At 44.2% G+C, this 16,545-nt stretch overlaps 1 protein-coding gene across 2 annotated transcripts in view; it reads left to right on the top strand.

The window, feature by feature from the left end:
• myom1b (myomesin 1b) overlaps positions 1-15,626 on the top strand; it is a 179,921-nt gene extending 164,295 nt beyond the window's left edge. For both annotated transcript variants that reach the window (XM_070893067.1, XM_070893061.1), the window contains 2 exons: positions 9,415-9,553; positions 11,704-15,626. In XM_070893067.1, the coding sequence (XP_070749168.1) occupies positions 9,415-9,553; positions 11,704-11,921 (357 nt within the window). In that variant the 3' untranslated portion in view covers positions 11,922-15,626. The remainder of the gene's footprint in view (positions 1-9,414; positions 9,554-11,703) is intronic.
• The last annotated feature ends 919 nt before the right edge of the window (positions 15,627-16,545 follow it).

Here is a 16,545-nt window from a genome sequence, read left to right as displayed (position 1 = left end):
TGGGGAAGAGTGACAATAATATGGTAGAATTCTTCATTAAGATGGAGAGCGACACAGTTAATTCAGAGACTAGGATGCTGAACTTAAAGAAAGGAAACTTCGATGGTATGAGATGTGATTTGGCTAGGATAGACTGGTGAATGATACTTAAAGGGTTGACGGTGGATAGGCAGACATTTAAATATCACATGGATGAACTTCAACAATTGTACATCCCTGTCTGGCGTTAAAATAAAACAGGAAAGGTGGCTCAACCGTGACTAACAAGGGAAATTAGGGATAGTGTTAAATCCAAGGAAGAGGCATATAAATTGGCCAGAAAAAGCAGGAAACCTGAGGACTGGGAGAAATTTAGAATTCAGCAGAGTAAAACTAAGGATTTAATTAGAAGGGGGAAAATAGAGTAAGTTTACCAGGAACATAAAAACTGATTGCAAAAGCTTCTATAGATATGGAATGAGAAAAAGATTAGTGGTCTGTCTTCACTAAGGAAGACATGAATAACCTCCCGAAAATACTCGGGGACTGAGGGTCTAGCGAGAAGGAGGAACTGAGGGAAATCCTTATTAGTCAGGAAATGGTGTTAGGGAAACTGATGGGACTGAAGGCTGATAAATCCTCAGGGCTTGATAGTCTGCATCCCAGAGTACTTAAGGAAGTGGCCCTAGAAATAGTAGAGGCATTGGTAGTCATTTTCCAAAATTCTATAGACGCTGGATCAGTTCCTATGGATTGGAGGGTAGCTAATGTAACCCACTTTTTAAAAAAGGAGAAAGAGAGAAAACAGGGAATTATAGATCGGTTAGCCTGACATCAGTGGTGGAGAAACTCGAAGGGCCGAATGGCCTACTACTGCTCCTATTTTCTACGTTTCTATGTTTCTATGATTAGATGAAATAGCTCCAGTTGATGAGTCTGGTGCGCTGAGCCAAATGATCTTATGTCCATTGTGAAGCTGGGAGAAAATTGAGACTTAGGACAGCAGCTGCCTAAAGGCAATATCTGAAGGGTGGAACTGACACCAGGCACTCATAACTCCAGATTTTGCTATTTACTACAGAGACAACAGTTGCTCCACACCTTCAACTGGTGCCTGCTCTACTCACATTACTTGCAGCATTCCAATACTGCATAGGTTGTGACTAGTGCTGCTCTGCAAATGGCAATTGCTATCTATCGATCTAGATTGACTCTTTTCTCTCAACAAACTGGTTCTGACTTGATCATCCATTATGCTAACTTCAATTCTATCTTTATTGTAGTTGTCTAAGAGGAATCTGTACTCACAAGATTGGGCCATTTTTTGTAAATGTACTACATATTGATCAATACTTTCTCCCCGAGCTTGAAACCTAGAGTGGAATTTTAACCTAAAAAAATGGGTGGGTTGTGGGTCGTGTATGAAGTTAAAGTATTAAAATTCTGAATCTCGACCAGAATCCACCTCCAACCCAACCACTTCCGCTTTTAACAGAGACGGGATGGGGGACGGGCAGCCAACCCACTCCCAGGAGGCAGGTCATCTATTTAAATATTACAATTGGGCTGGAAGCTTCTGCTTTAACCTCCATTTTGATTTTAACTTGAGCTGATCAGGTTTTGCAGGCCTCGTGAAACCCTCCAGCTAATGCAAGGTAAGGACTGCTGGATCCAGGAGTTAAGTACCTTTACACTTACCACCTGAATTTAGTGTCCCTCCCTAACACACCCCCAGCAATCAGCGATCCCCCACGAGGCCTTCGATTCCCCCCGCCCCCCCACCGGCCTCCGATCCCCCTCACAAGGCTCCTCCCCAGGCCTCTGATAACCACACAAGATCCCCCCAGACCTCCAATAACCACATAAGGCCCCGCTCCACAGGCCTCCGACCCTCACGAGACCTCTCTCCCTAAGCCTCCGCTCCCCCCATCCCCTATAATACCTTGACACGCCCTCCCCCCCTTCCCGCCAGGCCTCCGATCCCCCCACAAGACCTCCACCCCTACCTTGCTTCTCCGGCCCCGGATCTTCACCTGACCCTCCCCCCCCACTCGCACCTGCCCCCCGCCTCTCTAGCAGTCAATCTTCACACAACCCCCCTTCTCAGACCCCTCCCCCCTGATCCTTCTCAGAACACCGCCCTCCACCATGTGCTGCTCCTGGATTCTGATCTTCAGCGACCCCCCCCCTCCCCCGCCATGCTCCTCTAGCTGACCCCGGCCCCCAAACCCCATCTGACCGTTACCCATTAAGAATAGTACAGAGATTAAACCAATTCTACTTGACACTTAGCAATTTTACAATAATATCAGGTGGGCGATTCTACAATCCAGCAGTTTTGGCAAGATGTGACACTTTCAGGAAGTGCATCTCAGGAAACCACAAGTGTGACTTTCTGCCCATTAAAATTAAATGCAACTGCGAACCCAAGATGCAATTCCTGTGAGTGTCACTCCCTGTTAGGAATGTACAATCACAAAATAATTCCTCATATTCTATTTGTTTACCATCTAACCTGAGAAAATGCAATAGGAAGGTCTAAGAAGCTAGTGCTTCATGCCGACAGTAATGCCCAATTGACATTGGTAATTAATTGAATGTCATGTTAACCTGCTGCTTACATGAACACGTGTGACTTATTTGTTGCATTTAAGTTACAGAGTCGAGATTATATCAGACCAAGACCAATGTTACAGAGAAGACACGGAAAATATCTTTAAAGAAGTGAGGCCTAAATGGCTGTTTGTCTTGGAAAAATGCTCAAGACTAGTAAATAGGACGCCATCAATTTCATTCTGAAGAGGGTGAAATTCAACATTGGTGGTGTTGCAAAACTGCCTTCAATGGAAAGGAAAATCGGTGAGGGTTGGATGACAGGCAGGCAATTCTCTATCACTTGTTCTGCACCCCACCTTAGTTGAATTTCACTCACAAACAGTGCAAAGTCCATAAGGAGCAATAAATCATGGCTTACAAATTGTATTCTTTAGTGGGGTAACGAGTGAATGAAGGCTATAAACATGACCACTACCTGCATTTGACACGGACAGTCATAATTTCAAGTCAGACTCCACTTGTCCATGCTTGTAGTTGAAAATTAGTACCTTTCCCAGCTACCCGCTCAGGGGGTCAATCTTCAGCCTCGAGGACACTAGAAGCTGCACTGATCACATTGCTGATATATACAGACTTTCTCCAAACTGTGGAAAGAAAATGGTGGTGTGCATCAAATCTCATAATGAATTCGAATTATTCTAATCAAAAAATGCAAACAAAATGCATTATTGGTACATTTTCTGAGGCTCCACTAGTGCTGCAGAACTCTCTTGGCCAGGGGCATGGGTTGTAAAATGGGCTGCACAGCAATCATTTAATGGCTGGAAAATTGTAAGTCCCGTACGAAGCTCTGCACAGGTGGCACTGAAGATGAAAATTTGCTCCAATGTATGCTGGTTATGGGAAAATCTCAAAATGAAGGCAACCAAACTGAAAAGACAGATTTCAGAACTATTAATAATAGTGAGACAATGTATTAAAATATTTTCTTTGGATCAAATGTGACATCTCCTGCCACAGAAGGACATGCACGTGCATGAAGATATGATATCTGAGAAAGGTAACTTGGACACCAGAGGGCTATGGTAAAAAGGACTAATGACCTGGGGCTAGAACCTCTACTTTTGAGCTTATCGGCCAAAAATGGACGTTATTTCCGGCGTGGGCGTGAAAAAAGGGTTTTCAGATCGCCGGCTTCTCGCCCATTCTCAAAACACCTAGTTTACATTTTTGAAAATGAAAGTTACCACGAGCGATATCAAATGGACATTAGCGTTAAATTTTTCTCACCTCCTGCTGTAAAGTGTGACCGTCCTTAGCAACGGCATGGCAACGCTCGATTCCCACAATTCTGGAGGTCAAGGGTCACCATGAAATGCGCAGAAAAGGAGACAGAGAGAGAGGGAGCTCAGAGGCACTGAAAGAGTGTGTGTGGCTGTGGTGTGCTTGTTTGGCTGTTGTGGGAGGAACGACGGAGATTCACCAGCAGCAAAAAGCCTACTAAGCACCAAGAACATTGTCCAACAAATAACATATAAAATGGAAGGGATGGAGGAGGTCCTGGAGCTGGTAGCCAGGAACACTGGTGGCAGGGGACTCCCAGTGGTCCCAGAGCGATGCACTGCACCCCAAGGTGGCGCACCCCCATTGCCAATGACACATGAGAGCCAGCAGCAACATCTTGCTTATGGCTCGGGGCACGCTCCCACCTTGGGACCGTCCTCTCCCATATCCGTTCAAGCAGCGCTTCGGCCATCACCGCCCCCCCCCCCACAATGAAGCATCGCCTGAGGACCTCCTCGGCCAGGCGGCTTGGAGTCAGAAGGGGGAGGGGTAGAGGTGGGGAGGAGAAGCGGGGGGTGGGGAGGGGGAGGGTTGGTTTGTACAGAAATACTGATGATTTCAGACTAATGTTCGGTTTAAATGTTTTTTATTTAACAAAACCTTGCAGCACATTGGCTCAGATAGCTGCACCATTACATGCTGGTTGATTCCTTAACATCAAAGGGTATAATCACACTTAACTTCAATCAACTTAAACTTTAACTGTCGACAAGGTGATGCCCAACATTGATGTATGATCTGCACATCCAGCAGCAGTGTGTGAGCCTTGTAAATAACACCAACATTCTTTCAGGCAAAGCGATCATTGATGAGCTCCTGACGTAAGGCTCTTGCAGCTATTATGCCACCATGGGCCCTCTCATGTGGTCTACAGGGGAGCGGGGGCCTGGCTTCAGCATCAGCCTGATTGTCTGGTCTGATGTCAGCATCCGTCTCCTCGTCCTCCTCTTCCTCCCTCTGGTGAGGTGGACTGTCAGGCTCGTCAGGCAATTCTTGTCCCCTCCTGATAGCCAAGTTGTGTAGCATGGAGTAGACCACCACGAATTGAGTTACCTGCTCAGGGTGGTATTGGAGCTTGCCTCCTGAATGGTCCAGGCATCTGAAGCGCTGCTTCAGCACTCCAATGATTTTCTCCATGATATTGCGAGTTGTTCTGTGGCTCTCATTGTATCCCCTCTCGGCCTCGGTGTGGGTGTCACGCAGGGGTGTCATCAGCCAGGTGGCGAGGCCATATCCTTTGTCCGCAAGCATCCAGTATTAACCTTGTGGCTCATTGTTAAACAAGTCAGATACAGTGCTCACACAGGATGTGCGCATCATGGATGCTGCCCGGAAATTGAGCATTCACAGCCAGTACAATTTGCTGGTGGCCAATAACCAGTTGGACATTCAGGGAGTGGAATCCCTTGCGATTCCTGAAAACCTCAGCATCCTGAAAAGGTACCCGCATCGCGATGTGCGTACAGTCTATTGCTCCCTGCACCTTGGGTAAGTTTGAAATTCTGGAGAAACCTAGAACCCTCTCACTCAGTGCCTCCCTGGTCATAGGGAAGCTGATCAAGTCCCTCCTGCGTGCGTACAGGGCTTTAGTGACCTGTCTAATGCAGCGATGTGTGGCATGCTGAGAAAGTCCGCAAATGTCGCCACCTGTGGCCTGAAATGAACCCGAGGCATAGAACGACAGTGCCGCGGTAACTTTAACCTCGACGGACAGTGAAGTTCTGATGGTGCTGGCAGACTGCAGATCTGTCCTTATCAGCTGGCATACCTCAGTGATAACCTCTTTATGAAAGCGCAGTCTACGAAGGCAGGTGGTGTCGGGCAAGTCGAGGTAAGAATGCTTCTCCTTGTACTTGTAGAGGGTGTAACGTCTGGTCCTCCTCATCTGTCTGTCACTTCGTTCATTGGGCACATAATGCAGTGCAGCATTCCTTCAGCGATGTCGAGTCTGCTGCATGTATTTGGTCACCAAGAGAGGGTGAGAAAGGACAGGCCTCATTCAGTAGCTCTCTGTTTTCCACACAAACAAGGAATGTCCCGACGAACACACCTCTTCAATTCTAATCGGTCACAGTGTGGTCAAGATGTTTTCTAGAGATGTTCACATCAACTCCAAAGACCTACAGAGTACATCCAAACTCCGCCGAGGTTGAAGCACAGCAGCCTTTTAAAGGACGTGACATGTGATCTACAACATGGCGTCCATAACGCTGTGATTTGTCCCGGTTAGTTCCACTTTTTGTGGGCGGTTTTTTGAACGAGCAATATTGTGGGCGAAATGTGTGCAAGGTGGTGAAATTGACGATGGGCGATCTCCATGGCCGCTAGTTTGGGTAAATATGCTCTTTATGACAAAAAACAGTGGTCGGGCGTTAATATTGAATCTCGGCGTTAATTCCGTGCGGAAAGTAACGCTGGGTGATATTATGGGCGTTGAAGATATTATGGGCGTTGAATTCGCCCATCCCACTGATTCCACCCCAAAAAAGTGCGCGGGCGGTAATATTTTTTTTGGCATTAACCACATGGGGAAAGTAACGCTCGGTGATAAGTTTCCGAAAAATGCCCGCCAGTTTCCATTTTGTGCCAAAATGGGCGATGTATGGCCATCATTGTAGCGGTAAAATAGGTGTTAAGTAGGCGTTAAGCATGCAAAAAAAAGTGGAGGTTCTAGCCCCTGAAGTCAGTGACTCAAAGGACACTGAAATATAATAAACAAACAACAGTCCCACGGTACCAGAGAAGCCTACTGAAGTGACTAATCATATCCTTACATGCTTACAGTAGCTTATTGCTAAGTGCTTCAAACGGCTGCGTGGGAGAGAAAATGCATTCCCAAATTCTCAGGATTCTAGTAAGCAGACTAGAATGCAGTGCCTTATTAACACACAGTCCGTCCATTGCATTCTGCCCTAGGACAGCTCCTAACCTGAATCTCACACAAGAAATTCTTCAGCCACTAACTAGGGAAGAGTAGCTGCGATGCTTTCCTGTTGCCTTCCCTATGGTTTTTACCTTCTAAGCATCTTTTCTTAGGCGGGCTAAAACCAAGGCTAAAGAACCCTAATTACCCTTTATGATGGAGACAGAGTGGGTAGGAGATCTCGATCCTATTGGATACAAGCACCTGTACCCCAGTGACAGTAATCCAGTATTTAGAACTGGCGTTAGGTTCTTCGGACTCCGAGGCAGGACTACTACTACTGAGCCAGTAGTCACTCTGTCTGAATGTGAGTGCCCTGCTAGATGTCAACCCAGTATTTAGAGACCATATTCTAGTCTCCACTTGCTGCACCTGTTTGGAGCGGGGCTTGAACCCTTCATCTTCTGAATTAATGGTGGGAATGCTATGACTAAATCAAAAGCATGATTTGTAACATCAACCTTAATCGATTTGCTAATAGATACAAGATTAAATGTAAGAAATTTAGAACACAGGGCAGGACAAATATTTTTATAGAGAGTTTTGAGGTTGAGAAATTCACTTCCAGGGTTAATAGTTGAGGCAGAAACTATGTCAACATCCAAGATTAGATTAGATATATGGGTGAAGGAAAAGTGGTTGAAGGGATCATAGGAACAGGGCGTAAATGCAATTTGATCACGTGGAGGGTAAATGTCGACATGGACTATTTGGGCTGACAACCTGTTTCCATAATATATCTTGTGAGTGTTTCTATGTGTTTCCCCCAAGACCTCTGAAGACCTTACTGGAGGGTACTGGAGCCAGTATCCAGTTCTGTAATGAGCTGGCCTCAATCCAGGGTACCATCAACAACAATTTGTATTTATCTCGCGCCTTTAGCATAATAAATTCGAAGGTGCTTCACAGGAATATTATCAACCAGTCATTCATGTACACATTCCTGATGTGTCCTCCTGGCACACTCACCCACTCATTCCCTAATTCAGTGCCTCATTCACTCATTCAGTGCCTCGTTCACTCATTCAGTGCCTCATTCATTTATTCACTGCCTCATTCACTCAGTGCCTCATTCACTCATTCAGTGCCGCATTCACTCGATTCAGTGCCTCGTTCACTCATTCAGTGCCTCAGTCATTTATTCAGTGCCTCATTCACTCAGTGCCTCATTCACTGTGTCTCATTCACTCATTCAGTGCCTCATTCACTCATTCAATGCCTCATTCATTTATTCAGTGCCTCATTCACTCAGTGTCTCATTCACTCATTCAGTGCCTCATTCACAGTGTCTCATTCACTCATTCAGTGCCTCGTTCACTCATTCAATACCTCATTCAGTGCCTCATTCACTCATTCGGTGCCTCATGGGTTGGGAGGAGCAGGAGTGTTTCCCTGGCTGGCCTTGAGATTCAACTCCACAGCGTATGTCTGACGTCACTGACAGGTTCCCTGCTGGGAAGTCAGCATGATTGACAGGCTTGGCTTCCAGTCATGCGGTGAGCCCTCTGGAGGAGGCTGCAAGATGAGATAGGTCTGATCCACGCACAGGCATCTTCCACCCTTCATCATGTAGTTCGGGACCTGGAATATTAGGCCCTTCATTGAAACCCCTGTGAACTCATCCCTTTTTGGCGTGGAAGCAAGTCATCCTCGCTTCGAGGGACTGCCTATGATGATGATGATGGTGATCCCCTACCCCAGGGGTGTGTCCGATCCCCGACCCGGGGGGAATCCGGGAGAAGTGTGTATGGGGGGAGCTGATGCTGGACACTTGGGGGGGCCGGGAGGAAGCATTCCTATTATTCCCAGCCTTCAAGGAGTGAGATCAAAGGCTGTCTTCCTGGGAATGGGTTAACTCCCCCCGTCCCGTTAAAACTGTAAGTGGGCAAGTTGAGGTCAGAATTTAACCTCCAACCTAACACAAACCCGCCCGTTTTTTGGAGTTAAAATTCCTGTGTCACAACCTTTGTTGAAACAGAGTGAACTTGGATCAGAAGTTTCAATGGAATGGTCACCACACATTCTCCAGAACAGATACCCTCCTGCAGATAGTCTGCCCTGCACGTGGTCACTTTCATCTCCGTTTATAACTGGAAAGTAATAACACAATTTAAAAGGAACTTCTGAAAAATATTTTGGTAAATTTCAATGAAATTCAATACTATAGATACATTAAGGGGCTGATACCCTGGGCAATTTCAATGCCAAGTTCAAATTCAACAATGTCATTCAATGTTGTACTGTGCTGTTTTTAATATGTTATAAGTATTTATTGCTGCTGTGTCTTTCTTTTAAGTGTGTGTAATCAGTGTGCTATCACCCTTGTATAGTTTTAGTTAAATGGCTCAATATAGAAGTAATACTATTCTTTCAAATTAAGGTAAATTTTTAGCAAAGGATTGCACATAAATGAACACTTTTATTTAAAATGCATGCAATTTTTGATGAAACTAGTTTTTATATGATTAATGCCAAGATGCTAACCCAGCATGTAATTTCGAATTATTTTTGATGAAAAATTATTTTTACAGTTTTGATTCCTCTTTGGATTTCATTGCCTATATACAGGGCAACAGGTATTCTTGTAACAAATTAATGATTTTTCTGACTAGCTGATGGTTTCCCGCTCCTGTGGAGAACTGTGTGTGGCCATGTACATTGCTGATGCTGCTGGCAATGTTCAGGAAACTTTGACCAAAGACACAGCAAAAACCACAATGGGAAGAAAAACCGTTGTCAATAAAGATGAAGGTGAGTAATGGTTGCTGTTTCTTTTTAGTGGGAAAAAGTTTGTCAGTTTACTCTGAAATGGTAGGTCTACTTATACAACAATGAAAACACTTTGTTAAACAGCAATGGACACAAGAGACATCAAATGGACGATTTAAAGAAAAAGGTAGCATATTTGAACAATCAGTTCTTTTGTAACCGACTGTACTGCCGCACACTCATCATCTATATTTTAGTGAATGTTACCAAGCACATTTAAAACACATCTCCTTAAAAGAGGCAATGAGGGATATTTTAACATTTTGACGTGCTGGGAGCGGGGTGACCCGATAGCCCGCGGGAACCCCGGAAAACCAGATCTCCCCGCATCGCAGCTTACATCATTGACAGGGTCCTCGCCCCATCAGCCTGATTGATAGCCTTGGCTTCCAGTCAGACGGTGAACGCTGGAGAAGAGGCCACAAGACCAGATTTTTAGGTCCTAGATCTTAATTCCCAGTTCAGTCTAAGATCGTGAGAATATGCAGTCAGTCTAAGATCTGCCTTCTTGCAGCCTTTGTTAGACTTGACTGATCTTCAATAAGTTTTCTTGTCTTTTTTTTTCTAATTCTGACTCCAGCAAGCAAACTTTCACCAAGCTACCCTGGCAACTACCTATGCTGAGCTCAAATACATTGTCAGCTCAACCAAAGTAGATGAGAATGATCACTGAAATGTCCAAATTGACCTTCATTGTCTATACCACGTTGGTTCAGACTTCCTCTCTGAATCTTAATCTACATCTCCAGAACTGTTACCTTGTGAATTTAATCCCTTTAAAGCTAACTCAATCTTAGCATTCTCACATATATTACACAAAGGTCCTCTGTGGCAACATAGTCGGAAATTCCAAAATGTGACAGGCTTTCTGTAGGCTTTGATGAGTGGTGTATGAAACATCAGTTTATTGATAGCTTTATTAATGTTGCCTCATGATTCAGCTGTTCAACTTTTAATGCAACAAGTTAGAAACGCCAATAGCAGAGATAGCAAAAGCACTATTCTGTTACCATTTTACATCGATTGGAGGGCCAGGAGACATTGGGGTTGGTGGGGAGAAAAATGCGGAGGGCCGGAACAATCGGGTGAGGAGGGAAGAAGATTGTGGAAGGAGCCAGAGAGATCGGTGAGATGGGGAGAAGATTGCAGAGGGCAAAGAGATCAGAGGAGATGGGGGAAGATCACAGAAGGGGCTGGAGAGATTCACTGGGGAGAGGAGTAGATTGCAGAAGGCCGGAGAGATTAGGGCGACGGAGAGAAGCTAGCGGAAGAGGCTGGAGAGATCTGGTGGGGAGGGAAGAAGATTGCAGCAGGCTGGAGAGATCAGAGGAGGAGGTGAGAAGGTTGTGGCAGGCCAGGGAGATTGGGGGAGGAGGGGAGAAGATCGTGGAGGGCCGGAGCGATCGGAGGAGCATGGGAGAAGATCACAGAAGGGGCCTGAGAGATTATTTTTAATTAATTTATGGGATATGGACATCGCTGATAAGGCCAGCATTTATTGCCCATCCCTAATTGCCCTTGAGAAGGTGGTGGTGAGGCGCCTTCTTGAATCGCAGCAGTTTGTGTGGTGAAGGTACGCCCACAGTGCTGTTAGGTAGGGAGTTCCAGGATTTTGACCCAGCAACGATGAAGGAAGGGTGATATATTTCCAAGTCAGGTGGTGCATGACTTGGAGGCGGTGGTCTTCCCACAGGGAATAGGAGAGGACATGGGAGGGGGTGGGGCGGGGGCTGGTGGGACAAGATCACAGACAGGGGTGTGGGTATGATTGTTGGCGAGGTTAAGAGATTTGCTTGGTGGTTTGAGGGGAAGCACTCCTGCTTCTCCTAGCCCACAAGCAGTGCTGTCAAGGCACTTAGCTCTTCCATGCAGCAGTCCTCGCCTTCCTTTAGCTGCCGGATTTCCTGAGGCCCAGGAAACCAGTTGACCAGCGTTAAAGCTAGAACAGGAGAAAAATCTGAAGCAGGCAATCTCATTAAAAAATTAAATGAGGGCTCAGCCTCCTGGGAGTGGGGGTGATCACCTGCGCCCCCCCCCCCCATCCTGCCTCTGGAAGTGGACCCAAACCCACCCATTTTGGGGGGTTAAAATTCCCATCTTAGTCACTGACTGTTGATCTATAATGCACACAGATTTGAGAAAACCATGTGTGGAAGAGTTTATTGCAACTGAAGAAACTCCCGATCCAATAACGATTCCTGAATCACATGAAGAGACAGTTCCAAATTCAACTACAAGCAAAGAAACAGTAGGTGAAATCAACATCTTGGAGAAAAATGATCAGCCGAGACAGTCTTGTACAGTACAAGAAGCATCAGATTCAGCTATGTTCCAAAGTTCAAATGACTGAAAAAACAAAGAGATACTGTTATAAAATATACACAGTACATGTAGATGTATTTAGAAATGATGATGGAAGCCAAATCACTCAAGAATTAGCTTGTCAAGACTTCATAGATGGACAGATATTCAATATCGTGCATCAGTTTGAAATACTAGTAATAGTATATATAGAATAACACATAGATTGGATTGTGGCTACAAAACAGTAACACATTAAAGGGCTCAGATGAGTCATAAACCATTCAAGCAGTTTATCATGTCAGCTGAATCATAAAATGTGCTACATCCTTGAAATAGACTGCAATGTGTTAATCTTTATCATGTATATGTGAAGTTTGAAGTGGTGATTTTAGGTCAAATCCAGCCAGACCGAACAGAGAATCAGGGCTATAATGTTATGACAAAAGCAAAATATTGCGGATGCTGGAATCTGAAATAAAAAGGCACTTACCTCTTTCATGCAGCAGTCCTCGCCTTCCTTTAGCTGCCAGGTTTCCCGAGGTCCAGGAAACCAGTCGGCCAGCATTAAAGCTAGAACAGGGGAAAAATCTGAAGCAGGCAGTCTCTGATGAAAGGCCATCGACCTGAAACGTTAACTCTGTTTCTCTCCATAGATGCTGCCTGACCTGCTGAGACATCCAGCATTTTCATGTAACATAATGTTATAACCCTATCTTTAATCTGTAAAGCTCTGACTCCAGAAGCACAGCATCACTAAATTTTCCCTTTTTATTCCTTTATGACTAACCGCTCAAAGTCACTGATTCCTATAATTGAATCATTATTTAAATTAAAGTGTCATTGCACCATGCAATCTGAACTGCAGTAATATTGGGTGTTATTTCACTGCATGTTAAAGTATACCATAGAAAGGTAATTTTACAAAATCACATTTCTGGTTGTAAGCCTTACTCACTGGGAGCATGTCAAGGATTTGATCAAATGTCTGGATATCAGACATATTCTCAGCCAGTTAGGTTCCCCAGCCGCAGTGCAATATTGTCAAATTACCCCGTTATTTATAATTACGTAACATATCATGCTGTTTATTCAACTATTATATGCCAACAAGATATCTGCTAGACAGAAAAACTGAGCATACATATTCACAACTTACCTGCAATGTTTGAAAAAGATCAAATTATAATACTATTATGACTGGATTCTTTGTAACTTTGATGGAAAATCAGTGGAAGCCCAGGAGAAATGATGTAAATACCGTGTACCTACAGGATTTCCCCTGATCTTCCACTGAAGTTTCAGCGAATGATCAGGACAACCTCGCAGAAATTCTCCACCATAATATAGAAGCCACTTGAGATCCACCCCACGAATATTGGGACCTAAAGCCCAAATATGGTAGATATGAAGCGTGCACAAATTTACAGCCAGAGGTGCGCCACCCGCCATATTGAGTAAGAACAAACTAGAGTGTCATTTACCCATGCTTTTGCACATACAAACACGGGTCCTAACAAATGTATGTTTGGAAATGTACCTTCTCCAAAATTGGTTTGCCCAGAGGCAGCCAGCATCATTGCGGACTGCACTCAGGGAAACCAAACCTAGGGATTGCCTGAATGTGGAGCTGGAAGGAGCACGAGTGCTCCCGACCTAACCCCCGATCCTAATCTCCTCTCTGCTCCCTACCCAAGCCCTGTTAACCCTGACCCCAAACCAGACAGAGATCCCCGACTCTGCAATCCCTCACCTCTGATTCTTGAACCCATGACCCCTGACCCAACCCTTGGTCCCACCCACTTGAGGGATGCAGATTTGAATTTTTATCACACACAACTGGTTTAGCCAGTCTTCCAGATCTGGCTGGACCACATCAAGCACTATCAGGCCCACTCTCTGCCAAAATTTGCTCACTTCTCCAGGATCATCCTGGAATGCAAAGATAACCCATGGCTTCTTTTCTCTACTATAAACCGTCTCCTTAAACACTTCACCCCTGCCCTCCAATAATGTGTGAGGAGCTTATGGACATCTTTATCACCAAGATTGAGATCATCTGTTCAGCTGCATCTGTCGCATCCATCCCTTCCCCCTGCCCACAAACATCTCCTATAGAAATTTCTCTCCTATCTCCTTTCATGGTGTCTCTGATCACATCTTGTTCTTAAGATCCACCTTCTGGTCTCTTAACCCTATTCCCACTAAACTGTTGACCAAATTCCCTTCCTGGTCCCCATGCTAGCTGATATTGTAAAAGGTTCCAACTCCCTTTCAAATCTGCCGTTACTAACCCTCCTCAAGAAACCCTCCCTTGACCACTCTGCCCTTGCAACCTACTGCCCAATCTTCAACCTCTCTTTCCTCTCCAAAGTCCGTAAATGTGCTGTCATCTACCAAATCCGTGTCCATCTTTCTTGCAACTCCATATTTGAAACTCAGGTATCCGCCCCACCCCACCACTGAAATGACCCTAATTGCCGTCACAAATGATATCCTCTGTGACCTGAGCTGAGCTTCCGACCTCATATCCTCTCCATCACAAAGATCACCTACTTACACCTCAGTAATCTCACCCATCTCCACCCTTGCCTCAACCTATCTGCCGCTGAAACCGCCATCCATGCTTTTGGTTCCTGCAGACTCGACTATTCCAATGCTCTCCAATGGCCTCCTATATTCCACCCACCATAAATATGAACTCATCCAAAAGTCTGCTGCCTGTATCCCAAGTCCCGTTCACTAGTCATCCCTGTGCTCACTGACCTATTTGGCTCCCAGTCTGGAAAGGCCTCGAATTTAAAATTCTCATCCTAGTGTTCAAATCCCTCCATATCTCTTTGACCAAACTTTTAATCATCTGTCCTGATATCTCTTTATGTAGCTCTGTCAAATTTTGACTGATCATGCTCCTGTTAAGCACCTTGGGATGTTTTACTACTTTAAAGGCATTTTATAAATGCAAGTTGTTTCTTTCTTTGAATGTATCAGTATCACATACACTCTATCTTACACATTTACTGAAAACAGATACACATGTTGGGGTGGAGTTTCCGCTTTGTGCACAAATTGCGCCCAAATTTACGCTAGTTTTCTGAAGTTTTTCCCCAGGGTTTCTGCTCAAACTCATTTGCAGAATTGCAAATGTAAAATCTCCCAATCAGGCATCATTTTAGAATGAATTTTTTTTTAAATTTTGCTTTAAAAAATATTCCTTGATATATTTAAGAGTGATAACTGGTGCAGTTTGATTAATATAGCTGAAAATAAGCATTTTTAATCAGAATGTCTAGTCCACTGCCTGTGAGTATCCCATTTTTAAATAACTGAAAATGACTTTCAAAAACTATACAGAACCATTTGTGAGTTATATTGGCATACAAAAGTCAGTTTCTTCGTAAATTACAAAAAACGTTTCAAAAGCTTTCAAAATGTGCCTATTAGTGCCTTGGCACCTAAAAAAAAGCTTAATTTTTAGAGTCTGCTCGAAAACCAATAACAGGCTTCTAGTACAATGTGTTTTAAACTAATGTAAAAGATCACGGAAACTCAATTTACACTGACGTAATTTGCGGCTAAAATTCTGCGATATTTTGCGCTGGTTTCACCGATTTTGGGCAGAATGCACCGAAAAGCTAGCACAACTGAGCGGAAACTCCAGGCCCTTATATCTGATGCGCTTTTATAAGATCTTTTGCAACACTTGACTGTAAACTTATATTGTGTGATACTTTATTAAAGGTTTACAGTGACATATTTGTAGATTCCAGTTGTTTGCACACAGAGCAACTTATTGAAAAAAGCAATTTTTCAAAGGAATGGTATTACCGTGACGCAAAAGTTACAATACTCCAAATGAGTTAATTGAAAATAATTTACAACTTTGATTTAATAAAAAAGACATTCTGAAAAAATATAATAGAAGTGGAATGGGTAGTTCAGAATGTTATACATGTCTACTATCATAAGGTTATTAATTTCTTCTGGCATTTCATAGAATCATAGAAATTTACAGCACAGAAGGAGGCCACTTCAGCCCATCATGTCTGCGCCGGCCAACAAAGAGCTATCCAACAAAGAGCTATCCAACCTATTCCCACTTTCCAGCTCTTGGTCCATAGCCCTGTAGGCTACGCACTTCAAGTGCACAACCAAGTATTTTTAAATGTGGTGAGGGTTTCTGTCTCTACAGCACAAAAGCTTTTCGGTGCATTCTGCCCAAAATCAGTGAAACCAGCGCAAAAGATTGCAGAATGTTAGGCGCAAATTATGTTTACTGTAAATCCAGTTTCCACAATCTTTTACGTTGTTTAAAAAACATTGCACTCGAAGCCCATTATTGGTTTTAGAGGAGGCTCTAAAAATTAAGCTTTTTTAGGTGCAAGAACACTAATAGGCACATTTTGAAAGCTTTTGAAATGTTTTTTTAGGCAGTGAGTTCCAGACCCCCACCACCCTCTGGGTGAAGAAATTTCCCTTCAAATCCCCTCTAAATCTCCTACCAATTACTTTAACTCTATGCCCCCTGATTATTGACTCCTCTGCCAATGGAAACAGGTCCATCCTATCCACTCTATCTAGGTCCCTCATAATTTTATGGATGCGTCTATTTGTCCTAACTGAAATGCAGCCGTTTCTCTGATTGGCTATTGCTGATTGGTCCCCTTGGAGAT

This window comes from Pristiophorus japonicus, chromosome 1 (assembly GCF_044704955.1).
Source record: "Pristiophorus japonicus isolate sPriJap1 chromosome 1, sPriJap1.hap1, whole genome shotgun sequence".
NCBI lineage: Eukaryota > Metazoa > Chordata > Chondrichthyes > Pristiophoridae > Pristiophorus > Pristiophorus japonicus.
The sequence above is the reverse complement of the archived record's forward strand: the minus strand, read 5'-3'. Positions and strand labels throughout refer to the sequence as shown.